General features: G+C 31.4%; 1 protein-coding gene across 1 annotated transcript; it reads right to left on the bottom strand.

Annotated features, from left to right (window-relative positions):
* Window positions 1-977: 977 nt before the first annotated feature.
* On the bottom strand, window positions 978-6,276 carry LOC112006895 (probable 6-phosphogluconolactonase 1). Its single transcript, XM_024039191.2, is given in 5 exon segments — window positions 978-1,581; window positions 1,583-1,833; window positions 5,146-5,281; window positions 5,364-5,564; window positions 6,129-6,276. Coding segments are annotated over 4 exon segments (792 nt in total). The 5' UTR covers window positions 5,537-5,564; window positions 6,129-6,276; the 3' UTR covers window positions 978-1,349.
* Between the last annotated feature and the right edge of the window lie 13,049 nt (window positions 6,277-19,325).

The following is a 19,325-nucleotide window of genomic DNA, read 5'->3' as shown; positions in this document are numbered from 1 at the left end:
AAAAAAAAAAAAAAAAAAAAAAAAAAAAAAAAAACGGTGTCCCCACTTATTTGTTTATGTTAGCATTTGTTTATCTGCTAAAAGTGGGCAAAAGTACTTTATGGTAATATTGAGATTTTTTTAGAAATGTTAATGGGGTATGGGATAACACAAGTCTTCCTAAAGCCAAACCTGGTAAAACTTATTCTTCTCTTTTTTGATAAGTAGAACTTTTTATCTTCTCTGAAACCCATCCCACTTATATTTGTGAAATTTAAATCTCTCCTAAACCTATCCATTAATTTTATTTTATTTTATTTTGTGTAAATTAGATAAACGTAAAATTATTCAATGTTAAGTTCTAAAATACCATTGAACCATAAGCATTAATAAATATCCTTAGACCACAATATTTAATCCTAATAAAACTTCAAGAATACTAATTAATCACTTTTTGAAGAATTTTATCAATCACCAATTATCTCCAATTATAAACTTCAAGAATACCAATTAATCACTTTTGATGAATTTTATCAATCACCAATTATCTCAAATTATATTGGTTTTTGTAATACTTTGGTCAAAGATGAGAGAGAGTGAATGAAACAGTAATAAAGTGTGTAGAAAACCTATTCTATTTGTAATATAAGTAATATCAAGAATATTTTAGTAATTAAAACTCATTTTCCCCAGCTTTTGTTATGAGGCCTATTTATAAAACCATTTATAATTACTTCATTACCATGTGTAGGTTCACTCTTCAATTCTAGTTGATATATAATTAGTGATATTGCAAACGCCATAATCCTTACTCGAGAACCAGCAAGAGAAAGTGACTAATTTTCATTTTCTTTTTAAAATTATAAACCTACTGTTTCAATTCTAAATTTATCATTTTTCTATTTTGCAGGCATTAGACTACTAAGCAAACTAATATAATGAGAATAACATATATAAATTATAAATATGAGAGGGGAGGAGGAAAAAGATACCCCAAAAAAAAAAAAAAAATCCAGTTGAATATCATGGTCCTGCTATTCCAAATCTGAATGGCTTTAACTCATCAAACTAAAGTTTAACCTATAAGGAACCAGAACAAAAGCTTTAGAATTAAGACCCCAACTTTATTAACCCTCTTCTTACAAAAAGTATAATCACACTTCTCCATCCCTTCCTACAGAAGAGATCAAGAAAAGACAAAATGGAGAATTTAACCAGAAGGCCAAAAAAAGAAGAAGAACAAGAACAAAAAAAAAAAAAAGAAAAAAAAAAAAGAAAAACCCACCAAAAGACTGGAACTAATGGAAGAGAAAATGATCCACAGGTGTATCCGACCACTAAATACAAGCATACACATTGGCAAGAACAGCTCAACCCTGGTGAGGATGGTCAAGTTTTGAGGCAGCTGGCTTGTCCAAAAACCACACCAACTTCCCATTTGGCCGGACCATCCTTGCAGGCAGTGATGGGCAGTCAGGTCCAACATCATCGATTGCCAAGTGTACCGCCTCAGCCTTGCTGTCACCAGTCACAACCACAGCTACATTTGAAGCTGAGTTGATGACAGGCAAAGTGAATGTGATCCTCTCAGGTGGGGTTTGGGGAATCAGTAATAAAAGTTACCCATTCATCTTTCTCGTTGAGCACGGAATGGTTAGGGAATAATGAGGCAACATGGCCATCCGGGCCCATTCCAAGGAGGATGAGATCAAACTTGGGGCAATCACTATTGTCAGACACACTGACCACACGAGTTTTCACTAATTGTCGAATGGCAAACTCGTACTCATCAGCAGCCTCCTCTGCTGACACTGAATCGTTGATAGAATTCACGTGACTGGGAACTATAGGCACCTGCAAACATAGAATGACCAAAGTTAAAACAATGCTAAAATCTGCAATGAAGCAACCAACTATTCTTGACTTAAAGCTTTCCAGAAAAGGTAAAATGGCTAAATTCAACAATTTCACAATCCAATAGAAAGTGCAACTACAGAACAGTGCATCCGAAACTTCTAAGGAACCCACTAAAACAAAATCATTAAAACTTCTATGATATTCAAGTGAATGCATAGTTCATTTTCCGATTTCCTGCTTTCTATTTGGAAGACTGTTCAATCTCGAGAAAGGACGCATACATAGTTAAAAGGTTAAGATGCATCTAATACATTTGGTAGTAGAAGAAATACATGCCTGCTACATAAGAAAATAGGAATGATACAAACCTGAGGCTAATGTATAATATACCCATATGTAATCATGGTTGTTCTAGTTTTCCATACAAACATTTTAATTATCATCCTTATTGAGTTTCTTTGCAGGTTTGACATTGTTGAAGCATTTGGCCAACCAACTACCTCAAAGATATGAAAGCAATACTACCAAGTAACTTGCAAAGAAAAGCTTCAAGAACCTATTCAACATCTATTAAATTCCATCTTCACTATATGCACAAAATCTTTGGGTAGTTTTAAAGGTTAGGCAAAGTCTGTATCCTACCATTATTCAATTAAATTCTTTGCTTCCACATTTCCTAACACCCCCCCCCCCCCGGCACCCTGGCAGCCCCCAAGGAGGCGTGCTCATTATTGCCTAATTTTTCATTCACTGATACCAAAGCAACTTTGGCAGAGAATTCTGCTCAAAGAGGTTTATTTTAAAATTGCAAAGCTTCTGCTATAGCATTCTATACACAAGCTAACATGGTTGTGTTTTCTGATATTGGCTTTCTCGTTGAGTGCCAAAGAATACACAGTAGATACATAATTCAAACATATATGCATGTATTACACACACAGTACATACATAATACATGCATGCATATACCACCCTCTAAAATTATATGAACAAACTAGCATGTTCAATTTAGCAACCAACAATAATTATTATGGTCTAAATGGTCTTTGAATCTCAATCTTTTTTATTTTGGGATCCATTGAAGGCTATGAGAACATCAGGCTACTCAATGGAAGGCAGCCATCTCCAATCCTTTGCTGCAAGTAGGTTTCTATTCCAGGCCTCTTGTTCGATGCCAAGAGGCATCATTAGTTAAGCTACTTGACACACTTCTTCAAATCTAAATCCCCTATGATGTGTCCTGAGTTTGCTGAGGACACCAAGATGCAACAAAAGATTAGACTGTGGTTTACCTTATAAAATATGTAAATATATTAGGTTAACAAGGACGAGAATTCCCACCCAAAATAGGACAGAGATCTGCACTGGAATTCTTCTGCTAGGCATTCTCTAAAGACAAAAATATAACTACTCCATTTAGCATATGAACCAAAAGATAGTAACAGCAGAATATCTTTTCTTGATTTTATAATAAGGATCAGGTCTCTGATCACAAGGGAATGTGTAACTAAAGAGATGCTTGAGCACATTCAAACACACTAATCAGTCATTCTAAAGATAACTGTAAGATGACGTTGAATTTCAGGATCTCTACTCTCCAGGACAACTTTCTCAAACTGGTAGTTTTGAGTACCAGCCTATACAACAAATTCAACAGAGAAAAAAAAATGATGAAAATATAATAATTAAGATAATTTATCAAATAGCATTTTAAAAATGAGCTTATCAAATAATATAGACTAAAAAACAAATGTCTTTGTTCCTAATTAACTTTTGATGTTTTTCTTTCTTTGGTGGGAAAAGGCAAGGAATCAGCTTTACATAAAAGCTGTATCACACTGATTCCAAAGAGTTCTACTAAAAGTCTAAAATAACATGTAGAAATCCAATAAAACTCCTTTATTATTAAAGACATGAGGAACGCCAATGCAATAGTTATGTTCCTCAATTTGAAGTTGTGTTAAGCATGAGGAAGGCCAAATGATTCATGGATGCAGGTGGTGAGGGAAGATATTGACCTCACCTTCTATCCACGCTTCTATGCACCAGATCTCATCAAAACCTTCTATCCACTCTTGTGGGAAGAAGAAGTGCCATTTGAGCTAAAGCTCATTGACTTGTTGCTAAACCTACATAATTAATATTAAGTTCTGGCAACAAGGGAAGGGGGAAAAGGGGATTCAAAGTAGTAACCTCCACTTCATGAGGAATGATACTCAGCCTATTTTGCAACCCCTTGGGGTCTTGTTGCTTATCATAGTCCTAGATGGAATAGAAAGGTGAAACATGATATATATGGCCAACCCCATGTAGTTGACATTCAAGGCTACATTGAGTTTAGTTGAATGAAGTGTTTTATGTCTATATGAACAAGTAAACAATAATAAAATCAGAAGATCATAAATCAAAGAGCAGAAAAAGACTTATATTTATTCTAGGCAACACTTTTCTTTAGAGGGAAGGGGTACCAATTTAACCAAATTGTTTGTTATCATAGTTCTAAAAAGAAGATGAATATGGCATACAGCTACATAACAACCAGAATAATATTTGGTAATAATAATTCCCTCTATTTGAGACTAAATTCAATAAGTAACTTCTTCCTAGCTGCCAATTCAACAAACATGAATTTCCACACAATAAAGCTGTAATAAATATAAAGGGGCTGCAAAAAGCGCCTAGAGATATTAAGGAAACTACAAGTTAGCATTAGGTAGCAACTTGACTAAAAAAAATATGATAATCGCCTATTACTTCAGAAATTTTAGTTCCAGATCACAGTTGAAGTTTTGAAGAATTTAATATTTTCTTATGGAAGGGAAAATCTAGATCTGGTGTATTTTGGTAATTACTCTACATGAAGAAAGCAATGACTGTCTACAGGGGTTAAGAAGATATTAGGTGTCGAATAATTTGTCAAATAAGCTATTCTCAAGTAGAAGTTCCCATAATTGGATGGGATCTAGACCAAATTTGAGATGGATTTGAACTGGCACAGCCAAACCTGCAACAGACACCTGAATCCGCCAATCCAGCAGGGAAAATTAGCACAAAATGAAGGATTTTCTTTCTTCCTCCTTCAGCCTTTCTGAGAACCAAACTGCCAATAACCTCCAGCTCAAATGACACCTCTTCCCCTTATAAGAGCAAGGTGGAGGGTGAGACTATGAGTACAAAACTAACTGTGAAAATGTGTGAATACCAATTTTTTTAATTTAAAAAAATTCTTTATGAGAACCGAACACAGCCTACATATGGAGAGTTAACATTGAAAAGACAGAGAAGAATATATGAAGTCCAGCTTCAAACCTTGGACAATAGGCCATCCTTAGCAAGCTTATAATTGCTGTCAGTATGGTTTTTAGCCACAACACGCTCATCAGCCCAAAATATATACCATTTGGACCAGTCTACAGTCTTGTTGTAAGGAGCTTCACAGAGTTTCCTGTTTTCCATCATACATTTAAACAAAAGCTCCAAAATCATAAAACCAACAAAACCAGGCAACAAAAGGAAGAAATTGATACCCCATTAAGCTAACAAGAGAACCACCAGACAAAGCAATGGCAAAGACACCCCTCTCCTTCACTGATGCCTCTGATAATTCCGCAATATAGTCTGCCAACTCAGTGCTAAGGTCATCCAAACTATCACGAACCTTCACCTCCCCTCTATCATTATGAGCCCCAGAAAGAGACATTCTTTCACCAAGTTTTTATAGCTCAGTCCTAGAAACAGAAACAGCACAACAACAATAATTCAGATTGGTTCGTTTTCCTAGAATACAATATCACCTTCAGTTTCCAGGCTTGCAGAGAAACACTAATCAGAAGCAATATGACATAAATCCAATGAAAACTGAAAAACAAAAACAAAATTATATAATTGCTTTAAAGAAAGTGAACCACAGCATGAAATAGCAACCCTCCTTGCTGCTCATAGGCATTGAATTATATATCAAAGAGACATAAAAATCTAGATCATTTAAATTCCACAAAGTCCATGAGTCGAATGAAATTATTCAAACAACAATTAGAAATGACTGAAAAAAATTATGATGCATGGAGTCAAAATTGACAACAATAAGGCAATCCAACAAAAGGGTTCGAAAATTCTACTCCAGAGATCAAGCCAAATGAAACCAAATCAAGTCAAACCCAAAAATTTCACAACAAATACAGACATACCCAGATCATAAAACATTCTCAATTCTTAACCCCATTACACCAAAAAAGTAAAAGTTACAATATTTATCAATAAGAACAAGTAATAAGAGGGAGAGAAATGCTTACAAAGAACAGAGAAGGAGAAGAGAAGGTATGGTGGCAGAGAGAGAGAGAGAGAGAAGTAAAGAAGCTGATGAAAGGTTGAAGATTGGTATGAACAAGAAAATTTATTATATATAAAAATTGTACACAAATACAAATACAAAACAAAAAAGAAAATTATTGTGTTACCCCATTAATTTAACTCTGAGATCAGAACAAAAACCTTAACATGCTTGAGAAGAATTCTATTTCTCTCTGTTTTTTTTACCTTCTAGGCTTCCACGTGCATCCAATGATCGTGACAAAACACACATGCGCGCACACACACACAGTCTACAACTTTACACACACAAACAAAACTCTCTCTCTCTCTCTCTCTCTCGTCAAAGTAAACGGATAAAATTTTATAAAGAAAGACTACATAAATAATAAAAACTTCTTGTTTTACAGATAATGATGAGAAAATCCCTCATCCTAGATCCTCTGCTAAAACATCTGAGATTGGAAAAGAAGACTAAAAAAAAAATGGAGGCAATAAATGCATATAATTTTTTTTGAGTTAGAATTGCCATATGAAACAAAATTAGATAACTTTTTCAATTCATTTTTTTTAATATAAATAAAATTTTCAGTTCTAGATAATTATAAGAGTCTCAATTGGGTAAAAATGGGGTGTAAAACTCATGCTTTACACCATTTAATAAAAAATTATTACATCAACATTTTACTTAAAGTTTAATGCATCCTATCACACCTAACAACATTTTACTAAACTTTCAATTTAGTTAGATTTATATATGGGTATTAAAATTGAATGGGTGTGGTTGTACTTATTTTTAGATATATGATAAGATGATATGGCATGTTAGGATTTGAGGAGTAAAACATAGATTTTACACTACATCCTTATAGAATTTAATCTCTAATTATAAAGGATTTTTAGGAAAAATATAAAATTTATCTAGAGGTCACAACAAATTTTACCTTATTTTTATAATTATAAAACATGATCTCTTATTCAACCATTAAAAACTTTATAAAATTTATCTAGAGGTCACAACAAATTTTACCTTATTTTTATAATTACAAAATATAATCTTTTATTCAACCATCAGATACTTTATCAATTGATCTAATTGAAAATTACTTATAATTATTGTAAGGACCAAAATTGACCCAAAATCCCAAAGGCTAACGGAATGGTACCCAACAAGCCCACAACAATAGATTTGTTAGAAAGTGGGTTTAATAATGAACGTTTAACAAGTCAAAGGTGAATCCCAACAAGTTAGTTTAGTGTTAGAATGATTGAGAAGAACAAGTTGAAAAGAAAAACACTCCTCCGTCAAGTCCAAGGATGGTATATATATATATATATATATATATATATATATATATATATATATATATATTATATATATATATATATTTATATATATCAAACTTATACAAATATTCAAGTTCTTGATTACCCTGTGGTTCCTTTCTTTTTCCTCTCCCCTTTTGTAAGGGAATCCTTTCTCCTTTTATACTCCTTCCCCCTTTCTCCATCTCAGCCTTTCACTTGTTGATCAAATAACCCATCTTTCTGATACTTGTCCCATCAAAGTCTTCTTGAAATTTTTGTGTGTAGCTGTAAGGCTAAAAATCACTATTCAGACATCACCTCCACATTAATGCGACCAATTGATTAAGTGCAGAGCATTTAATGTGGTGGTAGCAGTTTTTTTCCCATATATTTCCCAATCCTCCGGTGACTCATCTCTCTGAAGCTTATCCTCATAAGCATGGTCGCCTGCTGCCCTGTACATGCTGGGTGGTCGGACCTCAGAATTCCATTCTACTTTCCGAGGAAGGTTGGCTCATCGGACAACATCACCCATTTGCTGTTAGCATCTCTTGTCCTCAACCTAACAATCTGTCTGCTCTTATTAATACTTTGTTGTCCTCAGATTCCTTGGCATCCTCGAGTGTGGCTTACAACCCAATACCCTTACTCGAGTTCCTTATCCCCACAATTATAATTATAAAAACATGGTTGTGAACTTGTGATTAATATATACAGTAATAAAAGTGGTGTTATTTTTGAAAGTGGTGTTTTATTTACAGCCCAATACTACATCCAATTATAAAATCGATGACAAATCATTTATATATATATATATAAAACTTCTTTTCTTTAATTAAAAAAATAATAATATTAGGATCAAAATAGAAAAACTTGACAAATTATAATTAGAACATTACTTTTATATGTCTCCACTTTTTATTAACAGAAATAACAAAGTGAAATAATTATAAATAAATAATAAATAAAAAAAGATGGTTAAAAGTTTTTTTGGTTTTTACTAATGAATAAAAGTAAAAGTTTAGTGTCATGAAGACTAAGCAAATACATGTCCAAATTTGATGCTGACAAGTGTACCAATAAGATTCTTTCGTCTTGCAAGACTGAAAGATAATATATTACTCTATTAAGGGTAGTGTGATATGATTTAATATAGTTTTAATTTATTTGCACAAAACAATAGTATATATTGCTCTCTTTTTCTTTCTATGACTTTTTTAATTTTCTATTAAGAAAACCTTCTTTTTTATTATTATTGTTCTTTTGTCCTCTTAGCCTTTTTAAATAAATAAAAAATTTATTTATTTTTTATTATTATTACTATTTTTTAAAAACTTTCTTTTGGCTTGTCTCCCTGAAACCAGCTAACATAGACTTTTATGTTTCTGTATGTATTCTGTCTTACACTTTACCCCATCACTCTTTGATCCTATATTTCCTCCACTAGGAGAGGTTTTACTGTGTAACCATCCACATTGAATCATAAATGTATAGTTTTATGGGTACCCCTTGATCTTAAAGTCAAAGCCACCATATCCATTGATCAACCCATATAAAATTTTTGACTATGTTTGTTCTTAATTTCCATGAGCAATGAATTTAGAAATACAACATTTTTTTTTTACAGCATCAATATATAGTTTATTATGATTAGTGGATGATAAAGAGGTTAAATAAGTCACAACATGTCATGTCTAACTGTTATGGGGAAAAAAATTCTCGAACATATCTATTTTCATTGGGTTTTAACCCCACTTATTACAGTATTCGATTTACAAATTTCTGCTTCATTGTTTGAATAGTTTATGCCATTTCAATCTTTGGGCCTATATATTAATTATAGAAACAAACTTTATGTCATCTTTTGTAGTGTTTGTATTGAAGATATCATGTCAGCCATCATTTTCTTTAGTTTCTCCAATGTCCACCAACGTAGAAATAAAATTGATGAACATATCAAGGGGAGGAGTTTGGAATCTCTTGAAATCAAAATCAAGATACACTGTCAAAAGAAAAAGTATGCTAAGTACACAGTATTTTTCATAACTCTTTTTTTACGGTTATGAACGTGACCTTGTGTGATTAGAGTAACATTATTTTTACCTAATTTTAATACCAATTCCATTTTTATTTTGTACCAATAACGGTACATTTATCAACAATTATAAGATAAAAAATTGTGAAAACTGTTGTATGCCTTACAAAGAAAATGGTGAGGTGGTGAAGTAAAAAACTGGTATAAAGCCACGTCCCAACAAATCATAGCCCCACATCATGACAAATCAAGACTTCCTACCCCAGTTTGAGGAATCTTTAGCATTATCAAAGCATGACATACTGATGGGTTCCTAAATTGTTTACTCATTTAGGGATAAGCAGGAGCCATGAACCATGTCCTTGCTGACATCTTCCCTCATCTTTCATTCTAACTTTGACAAAAAAAACAAGCGCCCTCCAATCAATAATCATGCTCTCAAATGAAATCCCACTTCCAATATTCAACGAGTTTCTGAGAGCAACTTCTCAACTTTTGCTTTTCTCCATTCATAAGAAAATGGGTGGCAGGAAAAAAATTTAGAATTCCTTTTGTTATTACTTAATTAGTAATTACATTATAGCTTACCCATAGCATGAAATTATTCCTTACATGTATTACATATTCCTCTCATATAGATATGAGTTCTACACTTTTATACACAGGATTCACATATAGATCTACTTTTATATGAGAGGAATGTATAGTATACCAGATGTATTGAGTAACTTCAGCCTACATGACTTTCAAAAAGAATGCTAACTAATAAATATTTTCTCTTATTGCTTAGTTATTGATTTGAATGTTAACTTGTATCACATATGCATGAAGATACTTAATTACTAAATATATAAACGCTTCAATGAATTTTTTTAGAAATTATCAAAAATCGATTTAGCCAAAAGATGGAAGAACCTCCAAACTTAACTCTCAAGCTTCTTCATTTTTTTCTTTTTCTTTTTTTTTTTCTTTTTTTTTCTTTTGTTTTTTTCCTCTAAAAGCCTCCTGCACAAAATGTGATTCTTGTTGGGGTTTTGGCCTTTCTCATCCATTGCTAAAACACAATCAAATAGGATCATTCTTTCTTTTTTTCCTAAGAATTTTTTGGTGGCCTAGATGAAATCTTGGTAATCTCATTCGAGTATGTTGGGATCCCATTCCAATATTTGATATGATTTGTTAATTTCAAGGAAGTATTCTGATTAAGTTAAAATGGTGTCAAATCCATTTCTCATAATGCCTCTCCCATTGTTGATGTAGATGTTGGAAGAGTTGTCTTAAGATGTGGGGCAAGTGAAAATTTAGGTGGGTAATTTGTTTGTGATGCAAAATGAAATAGCATAAGTACCATAATGACTTTTAATTCATTATCCCAAGACAACTATTAGAATATATTAATTCTTTCCTACTGGCATATCCAAGAAGCAAAGTTTAGTGGTCTAATTTATTGATACCGACCAAAGATACAAAAAGCATTTTGCCCGCCTAAAAAAAAATATTCTTTGGTGCTTTTAATAATTTTAGGATAAAGTTATTTTTCTTTAGTTCATTTTTGAAAAAATCTCTTCCAACTCATCAAACTCAACAAAGTGTATTTTAGTCGTATAAACTATTAATTCATTTGTCAAAAGTTTTGTAACTCATCTGATTGACACTTTTTAATATTTTCAAAACATCTAGGAGTTTAAACCTTTCATCCACCGTTGTTATTATCGTACACTCTTTCTGCGATGGTCACTCCACAAGTATAAGTGCTTGTGAAGTATGAGGGGTAAGGGCCGAGGTTCAAGTCTCCAAGAAGGCACACATATACACATAAATTAGGTTAAAGTAGAATTTCTATCTTATATCCAAAAAAAAAAAAAAAAAAAATCATCATTGTTAATATTAAATTATCAACAAATAAAAAAAAAACTATTAAGTCATTTAAATGAAACATTTTTATTTATTTATTTTGGTAGAAAATAAAACTTCATAAAAGAAGGCCTCAAGGAGCCAAGAACATGGGACTATGGCAGAGCCTACTAACAAGAGATCCATTAGAGCACGCATAAATGATCATATGAATAAAATACATAAATATTAAGTAAGTCATGCAATTAAAAGCATACAATAATGATCATATGAGTCATCATGTGGTAGGTTAGATAAAAAAAATTTCCAAACTATTTTTTAGGAAATTTCTATCAATAGCATTATATATATATGTATATATATAGAAGTGGTGAGGGAGGATTTGAATTTGGATATTTTCATAGGACACAAAAGGAAATATTATTTCCCTCTCTCAAAAAAAAAAATGAAATGTTATTTGATTATCCTCCTAACCATAGCATTATATCAATAAATTTTTTCCCTGTAATTATATTTCATTGTTCAAGGTCAAATTGGCAAATAGTAGTACCTTGGATTTAATATTTTATCCTCTTTAATATCAAGATAATTACCTTGTTATTCGAGTTTAGACTTTTCTGATAAACTGTATAGGAAAATCAAGATGCTTAATGAGTAATTTTGGGTTCTCTCCTTGAAAATTGATCTTTTTCTATATGATATTAAAATCATCATGAAGGTTGTAGACGTTGTTCTTATTCTTGTTATTCATAGGGCCACACCCACAGATAATAAACAATAAATTGTACCAATCAGTTCCCAGGTTTACAAGAAAATGGAACAGGAAGATTGAAATTTTGAAGACTGAATGAAATGCTTTACTGTGTGCAAGAAGCAAACAAAACACATGTCATAGTTTGTTTGGCTTGAAAGCAACATTTAGGCCAAATGAGTTTAATAACATTTAGCTGAAATTAAAGAATGACACACACCCACGTAAGTTCTCATCCCCAAGTAAAAATTTGGAAAAAAAACACAAACATGTGGGGTTCAAACTTTAATCAAACTCCTTCACTTTCAACATTCAAAATAACTTTACAGATAAAAAGGTTTAAAGTTTGTATTGTGTATTCAAAAGTTAGGCCATTTTGAATATACATCACTGTCAATTAATTTCTTTAAGACTTTTTCTCATCTCCCATGTGTGTTAAAAAATACATAGTATTCTAATAAAATAAAAAAAAATATAAAAAAAAAAAAAATATATATATATATATATTATTAAAAAAAAAAAAAAAAACCTTATAAATTGAAACATGTTATATTTGATAACTGTGGCATAAAATTAATCAGCCATTACCTTGGAACATGGTTTTGTTACTTATAAAAGTACATATACAGTTTATACTATAGGTATTTTATTGGAGATTCTTTATGGAAGTTGCCTTGGTAGACACTAAATTAATTTCACCATCTTAAAAGCATCTATAATTATTACTATTATTTTAATTTTTTTTTTTACTTGGAATATTAAAAAATAATAATAAGGCCTAGCTACCTAGATCAGCTAGTTGTAAATGTGCCTAGAATTCTAGCCTAATTCTGCTTTTGCTCTGAAATTGTAATCCAGCAATTTGCCTAGAAAGACATGTACATTGAATGGTCCTGATTATAAACCATGCCCTTGTCATGAATTTCTGCTAGACTGTCCTCTGTTATTATGTCATTCTTTATGACACTTTAAATGATGATCATAATTACTACCACTGTTTAAGTGTCCAATTGATATCTTCATGGAAAGTAGATTTTTAACTGTAAAATTTTTGTAATATAAAATTTTAATTGAAAAATTCTTTTACATTTTGTGTGTTTGAAAAATTATATTAAATAATATTTTAAATTTTTGGATTTATAAAATATAAACAATGAAATTGACTTTTTTTTTTCCCTAAAAGTTTCAAATTTCAAACTTTAAGGAAACCCTAAAAGCCTTTTAAGTAGAAATTACTTAAATGCTTCTTTTTATTTATTTATTTATTTTTTTTTTTTTGGGGTAGTGTAATGCCAAATGTCTGAATAAAAAAGTTGTGCTCCAAGGAATTAAAAATTCCTGTAGTCAAGTTGGGCACTATTTTGGGCTTCTCTAATTATTTCAAGTTTGATATTTAGTCCAGTTCAGATTCATATGCCCAGCACAGCCTTAATAGATTCATTCTTACTTTATCACTTGATTAGTTGTTTTCCTTTCACGAAAAAGAGAAACATGACACCTAGACCTAGTGACACCACAAGTAGGTGTATAAAAAATCAAAAGGTTTAAAATTACTCTAAAATAAATCAACATAAAGAGACCAATAAAAAATAAAAATAAAAAACTTAAAGAGAGTCCACTCAAGGGGAAAAAAAAATCAAATTTATATATAGTATTTATTAGAGGATCATATCTAACCACTTGATTTTTTTTTTTTTAAATCTAGAGCACTTGATTTACAGTTATGTTATAAAGAAGTCATATAACTATAAATGAAAATACTATGCAATGATGTGACAAAGAAAGATCATGTATCACACTTGTCTTTTTTCTTTTTTCTTTTTTTTTGAGGTGGTATCACACTTGTCTTGATTAGAGAGTTTCGTTTCATTCTGCCTAAAAATTTAGTATAAAAAACTATTACAAAATGTTATTACAATAGAAAAACTGTGTATAAAACAAGTCTTTAATAAAAGAGTTCCATTTCTACCTATCTAAAAAATTCATATAAGAAAATATTACATCATAAAGTTGCAACAAGAGAGATTGTGTATAACACATATATATTTGATAAGAGAGCTTTGTTTTACTTTGTCTAAAAATTTTATAAAGATTTAATTTAATTTTTATTTTTATTTTTATTTTTACATATAAAAAGACATTTCCTAGTTATGTAATACCATTCTATAAAAAGCCCATCAGTGGTCTTTTTTCTTTTTCTTTTTCTTTTTTAATCTAGAAATTTATTTTAATTAATTAATCATGGACCATAATAATGTTCTCAACTCCTGCTTCAAATGGCATTATCAGTTAAAAGTTTGAAATTTTGGTTAGTAGCTGTTCAGTCATATATGCATGTTGGTTTTGGTCGTTGAGTGATCCATCAATGGACCATTTATGAACAACCCCTCATGTCCATTTCATTGTAACTATCAATCTACATTCTACAACGTCATCAAGTTTCTTGTATTTGTATCCATTCATAATTGACAAAAATTGATTGAAGGAAAATCCTACCCGGATTTTTTCTTACATTTCAAGATATTTCTTCGAACAAAACTGTCAAAAAGTAATTAAGTTTTGTAACCATTATCAATTTTATTATTAATAAAAAAAAAAAAACTTAATATGATTGGTGTCACTTCAATAACATAACATATAATATCTAATTTTAGTATTACTAGCATCAATAAAAGTGTCATCTCTCTCTCTCTCTCTCTCTCTCTCTCTCTCTTTAAGTTTTGAAATTATTATCAATTTTATGATAGAAAATTTAACATGATTGGTATCACTTCAACAACATAACATATAAATGCCTAATCTTAGTATTATTAACATCAATAAAAGTGTTATCTCTCTCTCTCTCTCTCTCTCTAAATTTTGGAACTATTATCAATTTTATTATAGAAAATTTAATATGATTGGTGTTACTTCAACAACATAATATATAAATGTCTTATTTTAGTATTACTAGCATTAATAAATAAAACTCTCTCTCTCTAGCTTCAAATGTAGTTTCGAAAGGTAGGTCTAAAATTCCCATGTTATTTTCTTTAAGATGTTAACGAACTTTATTCTTTGGGGTGGCAAAATGTATCAAATAAGTACAGAAGAAAGGGACCCTTTAATGCACAATGTCCTTTCCAACCAATAAAGATAAGTAACCTAATTAGGTTTTCGTCTATTAGTGAAGGGAAGGAAATGTCTTTATCAAGTACCATAGGATGAGATTAACAACAACAACAAAAAGTACTAGAGGATGAAAAAATCCACTCGTTTGTTAGTGGTCCACTTATCTATAATGAGCTTGCTCCATAGTTTGGGGGCCTGCCAAGTGCCAAAGATGGACATATTCTCTTTTCATTTGATGTGCCTCCCCTCCATCCACCATTTCATGCTTTCATGCTTTTATAGGATTTTTAGGATATCTACGGTAGAAAGTGAAATAGTTAACCAATTCTTCTTCTCAAAAAAAAAAAAAAATTCCCTATACATATGTGTGCACACGTGCACACATGTGTGCCTCCTTTAAACTTAACGTGAATCTGAGAAGTTATGGAAGCTCTATCATATGTGAGTAGATTTGGGATATGCTTTATTTATCTTCCCTTGCATTTTCTCCTTTTCTCATTGTCCATTTCTCGGTCTATACACATCTTATTTTGTTTGTGATTCTTACTACTTACAGCTATCCATATGGCAATCCATTTTGCAATATGTAAACATCCTATTTGTTTTCATGATTCTCATGAGTTATATCGATGCATATAACGTTCATTTTCTAGTCTGTAGACACCCTATTTTGTTTCCGATTCTCTTTGAGTTATACCTATCAATATAACCCTTTATTATATTCTGGAATTAAGTGTCTACGTTAAATTATTAGGAAAGAGAAAGGAGGAAAGAAAGAAAACAATACTAATAAACCAACGAACAACTGCCTCCCTCATAGGACAAACCGTCTCAATCCCACAAAAGAGCCTTTATTCGTATCACCCAGTCAAGTAAGTTGTCTTCTTTCTTTCCATCTCAATTATGAAACAATTGTCTCTTTTTACTGAGTTCCCTTTAGATTCTCATCAAATGAATCCATCTGCTGACCTATTAATGGTTTGTCATCATGTTCAAGGAGGAATATGAATTATAACAAGAAATGATTATATTAAAGATATAAGATCATAATTGGCACCATAAGTTCTATTGCCCTGAGCTTCATTCTTGGGGTTGTGAAATTCTGGATTAAAATGGATGAAAAATTAAGGCACATCAATGTTTGATGATAAGCTTTCATCTTCTTGAAAATTTTTAACAGCGTCAAATTTTCATGCATGAATGAACATTGTTTTACAGGGTGACTGAAATACACACACAGATGAAGAATATAGTTTTTAAAAAACCAAATTTAACAAAGTTAAAGCTGCAAAACTAAAAACAGACAAACAATTTCATAAACTAAAACATAAACAGGACTGAAAAAGCCTTAATCAAGATTATTGCTTTTATGCTAAAAGAAAGGAATTCTAAGCTTTCTGCAGAATCTACTAGCTTGGGCTGAAAATTTCGAGTATTTACATGATATTGATTTATCTCGGACTGCTCCTTTAATGGATTGAATGATATAGTTTCTTCAGTCTTGGTATCAGAGGAATAAATCCGAGAATTCCTTTTATCCAAATAGTATAATATAGAGCTGACCACACCGGCTTAATAATAGTGGCCTGCATGCTCTCTACTTTGGTGTAATCAATAGCCACTGAAGCACACCATTGACCATTCCAATCACTAATTTTCCTAGCATATAGAAGAAGCATATGGAGTAGCTCCTATATAATTCTACCATAAAAATCACCACTGTAAAACAAACTCTCTGTATTCAAATATATTTCTGCAGAAAGCATTGTCACTAATATAACCCCATTTGCAAAAGTCTATTACGGAGTATAGGGTAAAATTTAGGTACCGTACCTTAGTATTGCAATTAAATTCAAACACGTGACTGCTAGACCAATGCAGTACAAATAGTGTTATTTTTCCCAAAGACAAATAAATTAATCGCAACCATGTGTTTGAATTTAATTAAGAAACCTAAGATACAATACCAAAGGAATTGTAACTAAGTTTTACCTCTAATGATATTGTGAACTATGAAGTGGAAGCCATGTGACAATGCAGTGCTTAGGCCAAAACTATCTTATCTAACATCTGTATCCAACACTTCTCTAACATTTGTGAAAAGTGAAAATCACATGTGAACCCTACATACATGCGAGGATAATGTTACATACAGATACCGCCTCACCCGCTTAGGATATCCTTAAGAAATCAAATAAATCTCCACCAAGATGCAATAGGTAATTCATCCCCAATGGCATTCCAAGTAGCAGACAAACTTATAGTTCCCATCCCATGTCACAGAATCTTTTTATTGAAATAAGGGGAAGCTTACTTTGGATTTGAACAAGTGCACAAAACCCAGCTGCAGGCCACCTCCAACTGTCTTGAGAAAGTACATGCACATGTTGTGATCTAAATCCACAAGCCACTGTGTAAAGGCTGTATTCACTATGCTTGTTTGGGAGTGAGAGTTCAGGCCCATGTGACTGCCTAAAGCAGTAGCAAAGCAAATGGCACATGATTCTAAAGTTAAAAATAGATGACTTTGTACTTGGTGCTTGCAATTGCTGCACCATTCTCCACCAAATTTGGCTATTTCCCAGTTCTATGGAATGCTTGGAACTCTTCTTTATTTTTTTGGTTAGGTAACGAAAAAATTTATTAAGAAAAAAGAGCCAACCCGAGTACATTGTGAATTTACTGTGGAGGCAAAAATTAAGAACCAAAATTACAATGATCAAGTAAAACAAGAAGGGAAAAATAAGAAAAATGCAACAAAGCCATACTCCATAAGAGTATAGTATGAAAGAAAAAAGTAAATCTCTAATAAGGACCGTTCTCATTCCTCAAAGCATCTAACATTTCTTTCACTCCAAATACACCACATCAAGCAATACGATACACAGGGGCAAAGGTATGTACAAGGGTGGGGGGACCATGGCCCCCCAAAATTTTGAATTTGTTATTATATATATAATTATTTTAATGTTTTCAAAATTTAGTCTACAAAAATAAGAGTTGGCCCCTCCAAATATTTGAATTAGTCCAATAATACTCTTTAAAAAAAAAAATTGGTTTAACAGTTATAAAGATATAACTTTATTTTTCGCAATTCTGTTTTTTATTGTAAAATATGCTCTTATATCTATTAACTATTTGATAAAGGTTAGTATCAAACATGTTTGAATCTATCTTTTTTAACCCGTTACGTAGTGATTAACAAATTATTGACTCATTAAAAAATTCTTGTCACTAAAACTACACATGAAATATGTCTTTAGTTGTCACATAATGGGTTAGAACAAGATAGTTTCAAATATGTTTAGAGTTTAACTTATTCCTTCAAGTTTTAGATCGTTTATGTTTTTGAGAATTTCATTAGTTGAATTGAAATTTTTTTTACTTACTTTAGTATAAAATTTGATAATTTGTATTTAAAATGAAATTTTTTAAGAATTTCACAATGAAAATGGAAAAATTGAATTTTATTTTATGAAAGACCACCATCAAACATAATTTTGATTGAAAATACTAAGCTTTTTTTTTTTTTTTTTAGTGTGTGTATATATATAACTTATCAAATAAAAAAGCATGTATATAAAAAAAAAAAAAAAATTTTTTTTTTTTTTTTTTAGTGTGTGTATATATATATAACTTATCAAATAAAAAAGCATGTATATAAAAAAAAAAAAAAAGTGTGTATTAGTGTCTCAACTTGGCCCCCCTAAACAAAAATTCCTAGCTCCACCCCTAGCGACACGAGTCTCCAAAAATCTATATTGCGCTATCACCCGAATTCACCTTGCCAAGACTCAAAGAGCTGAATTACCTTACATGGCATAACCCAATTAAGTCCAAACAAACATAACACCAAAGACCACAGCTCAAAAATCTATGGGAATGCTTGGAACTCTTTAACCAAAGCATGTTATAATGCATCTAAGCTTTCTTCACTGATTCATAGCTAGCTGAGAGGGAAAGAGGATATGCAATTGCAAAATGCATTTAGTAGATTAAAGTTTGCACATTGCACTGAGCCATCCACCATTGATTCAAAATGCATTTAATATTGCCAATACCACATACAGGAAACTAAGATTTACCTTGTTTAAAATCCATATGCTCAAAAAAGAAAAAGAA

The sequence above is a fragment of the Quercus suber genome, unplaced genomic scaffold, assembly GCF_002906115.3.
Source record: "Quercus suber isolate HL8 unplaced genomic scaffold, Cork oak 2.0 scaffold_83, whole genome shotgun sequence".
In the NCBI taxonomy this organism is placed as follows: Eukaryota; Viridiplantae; Streptophyta; class Magnoliopsida; order Fagales; family Fagaceae; genus Quercus; species Quercus suber.
This window is presented reverse-complemented; position numbering and strand designations above follow the sequence as displayed.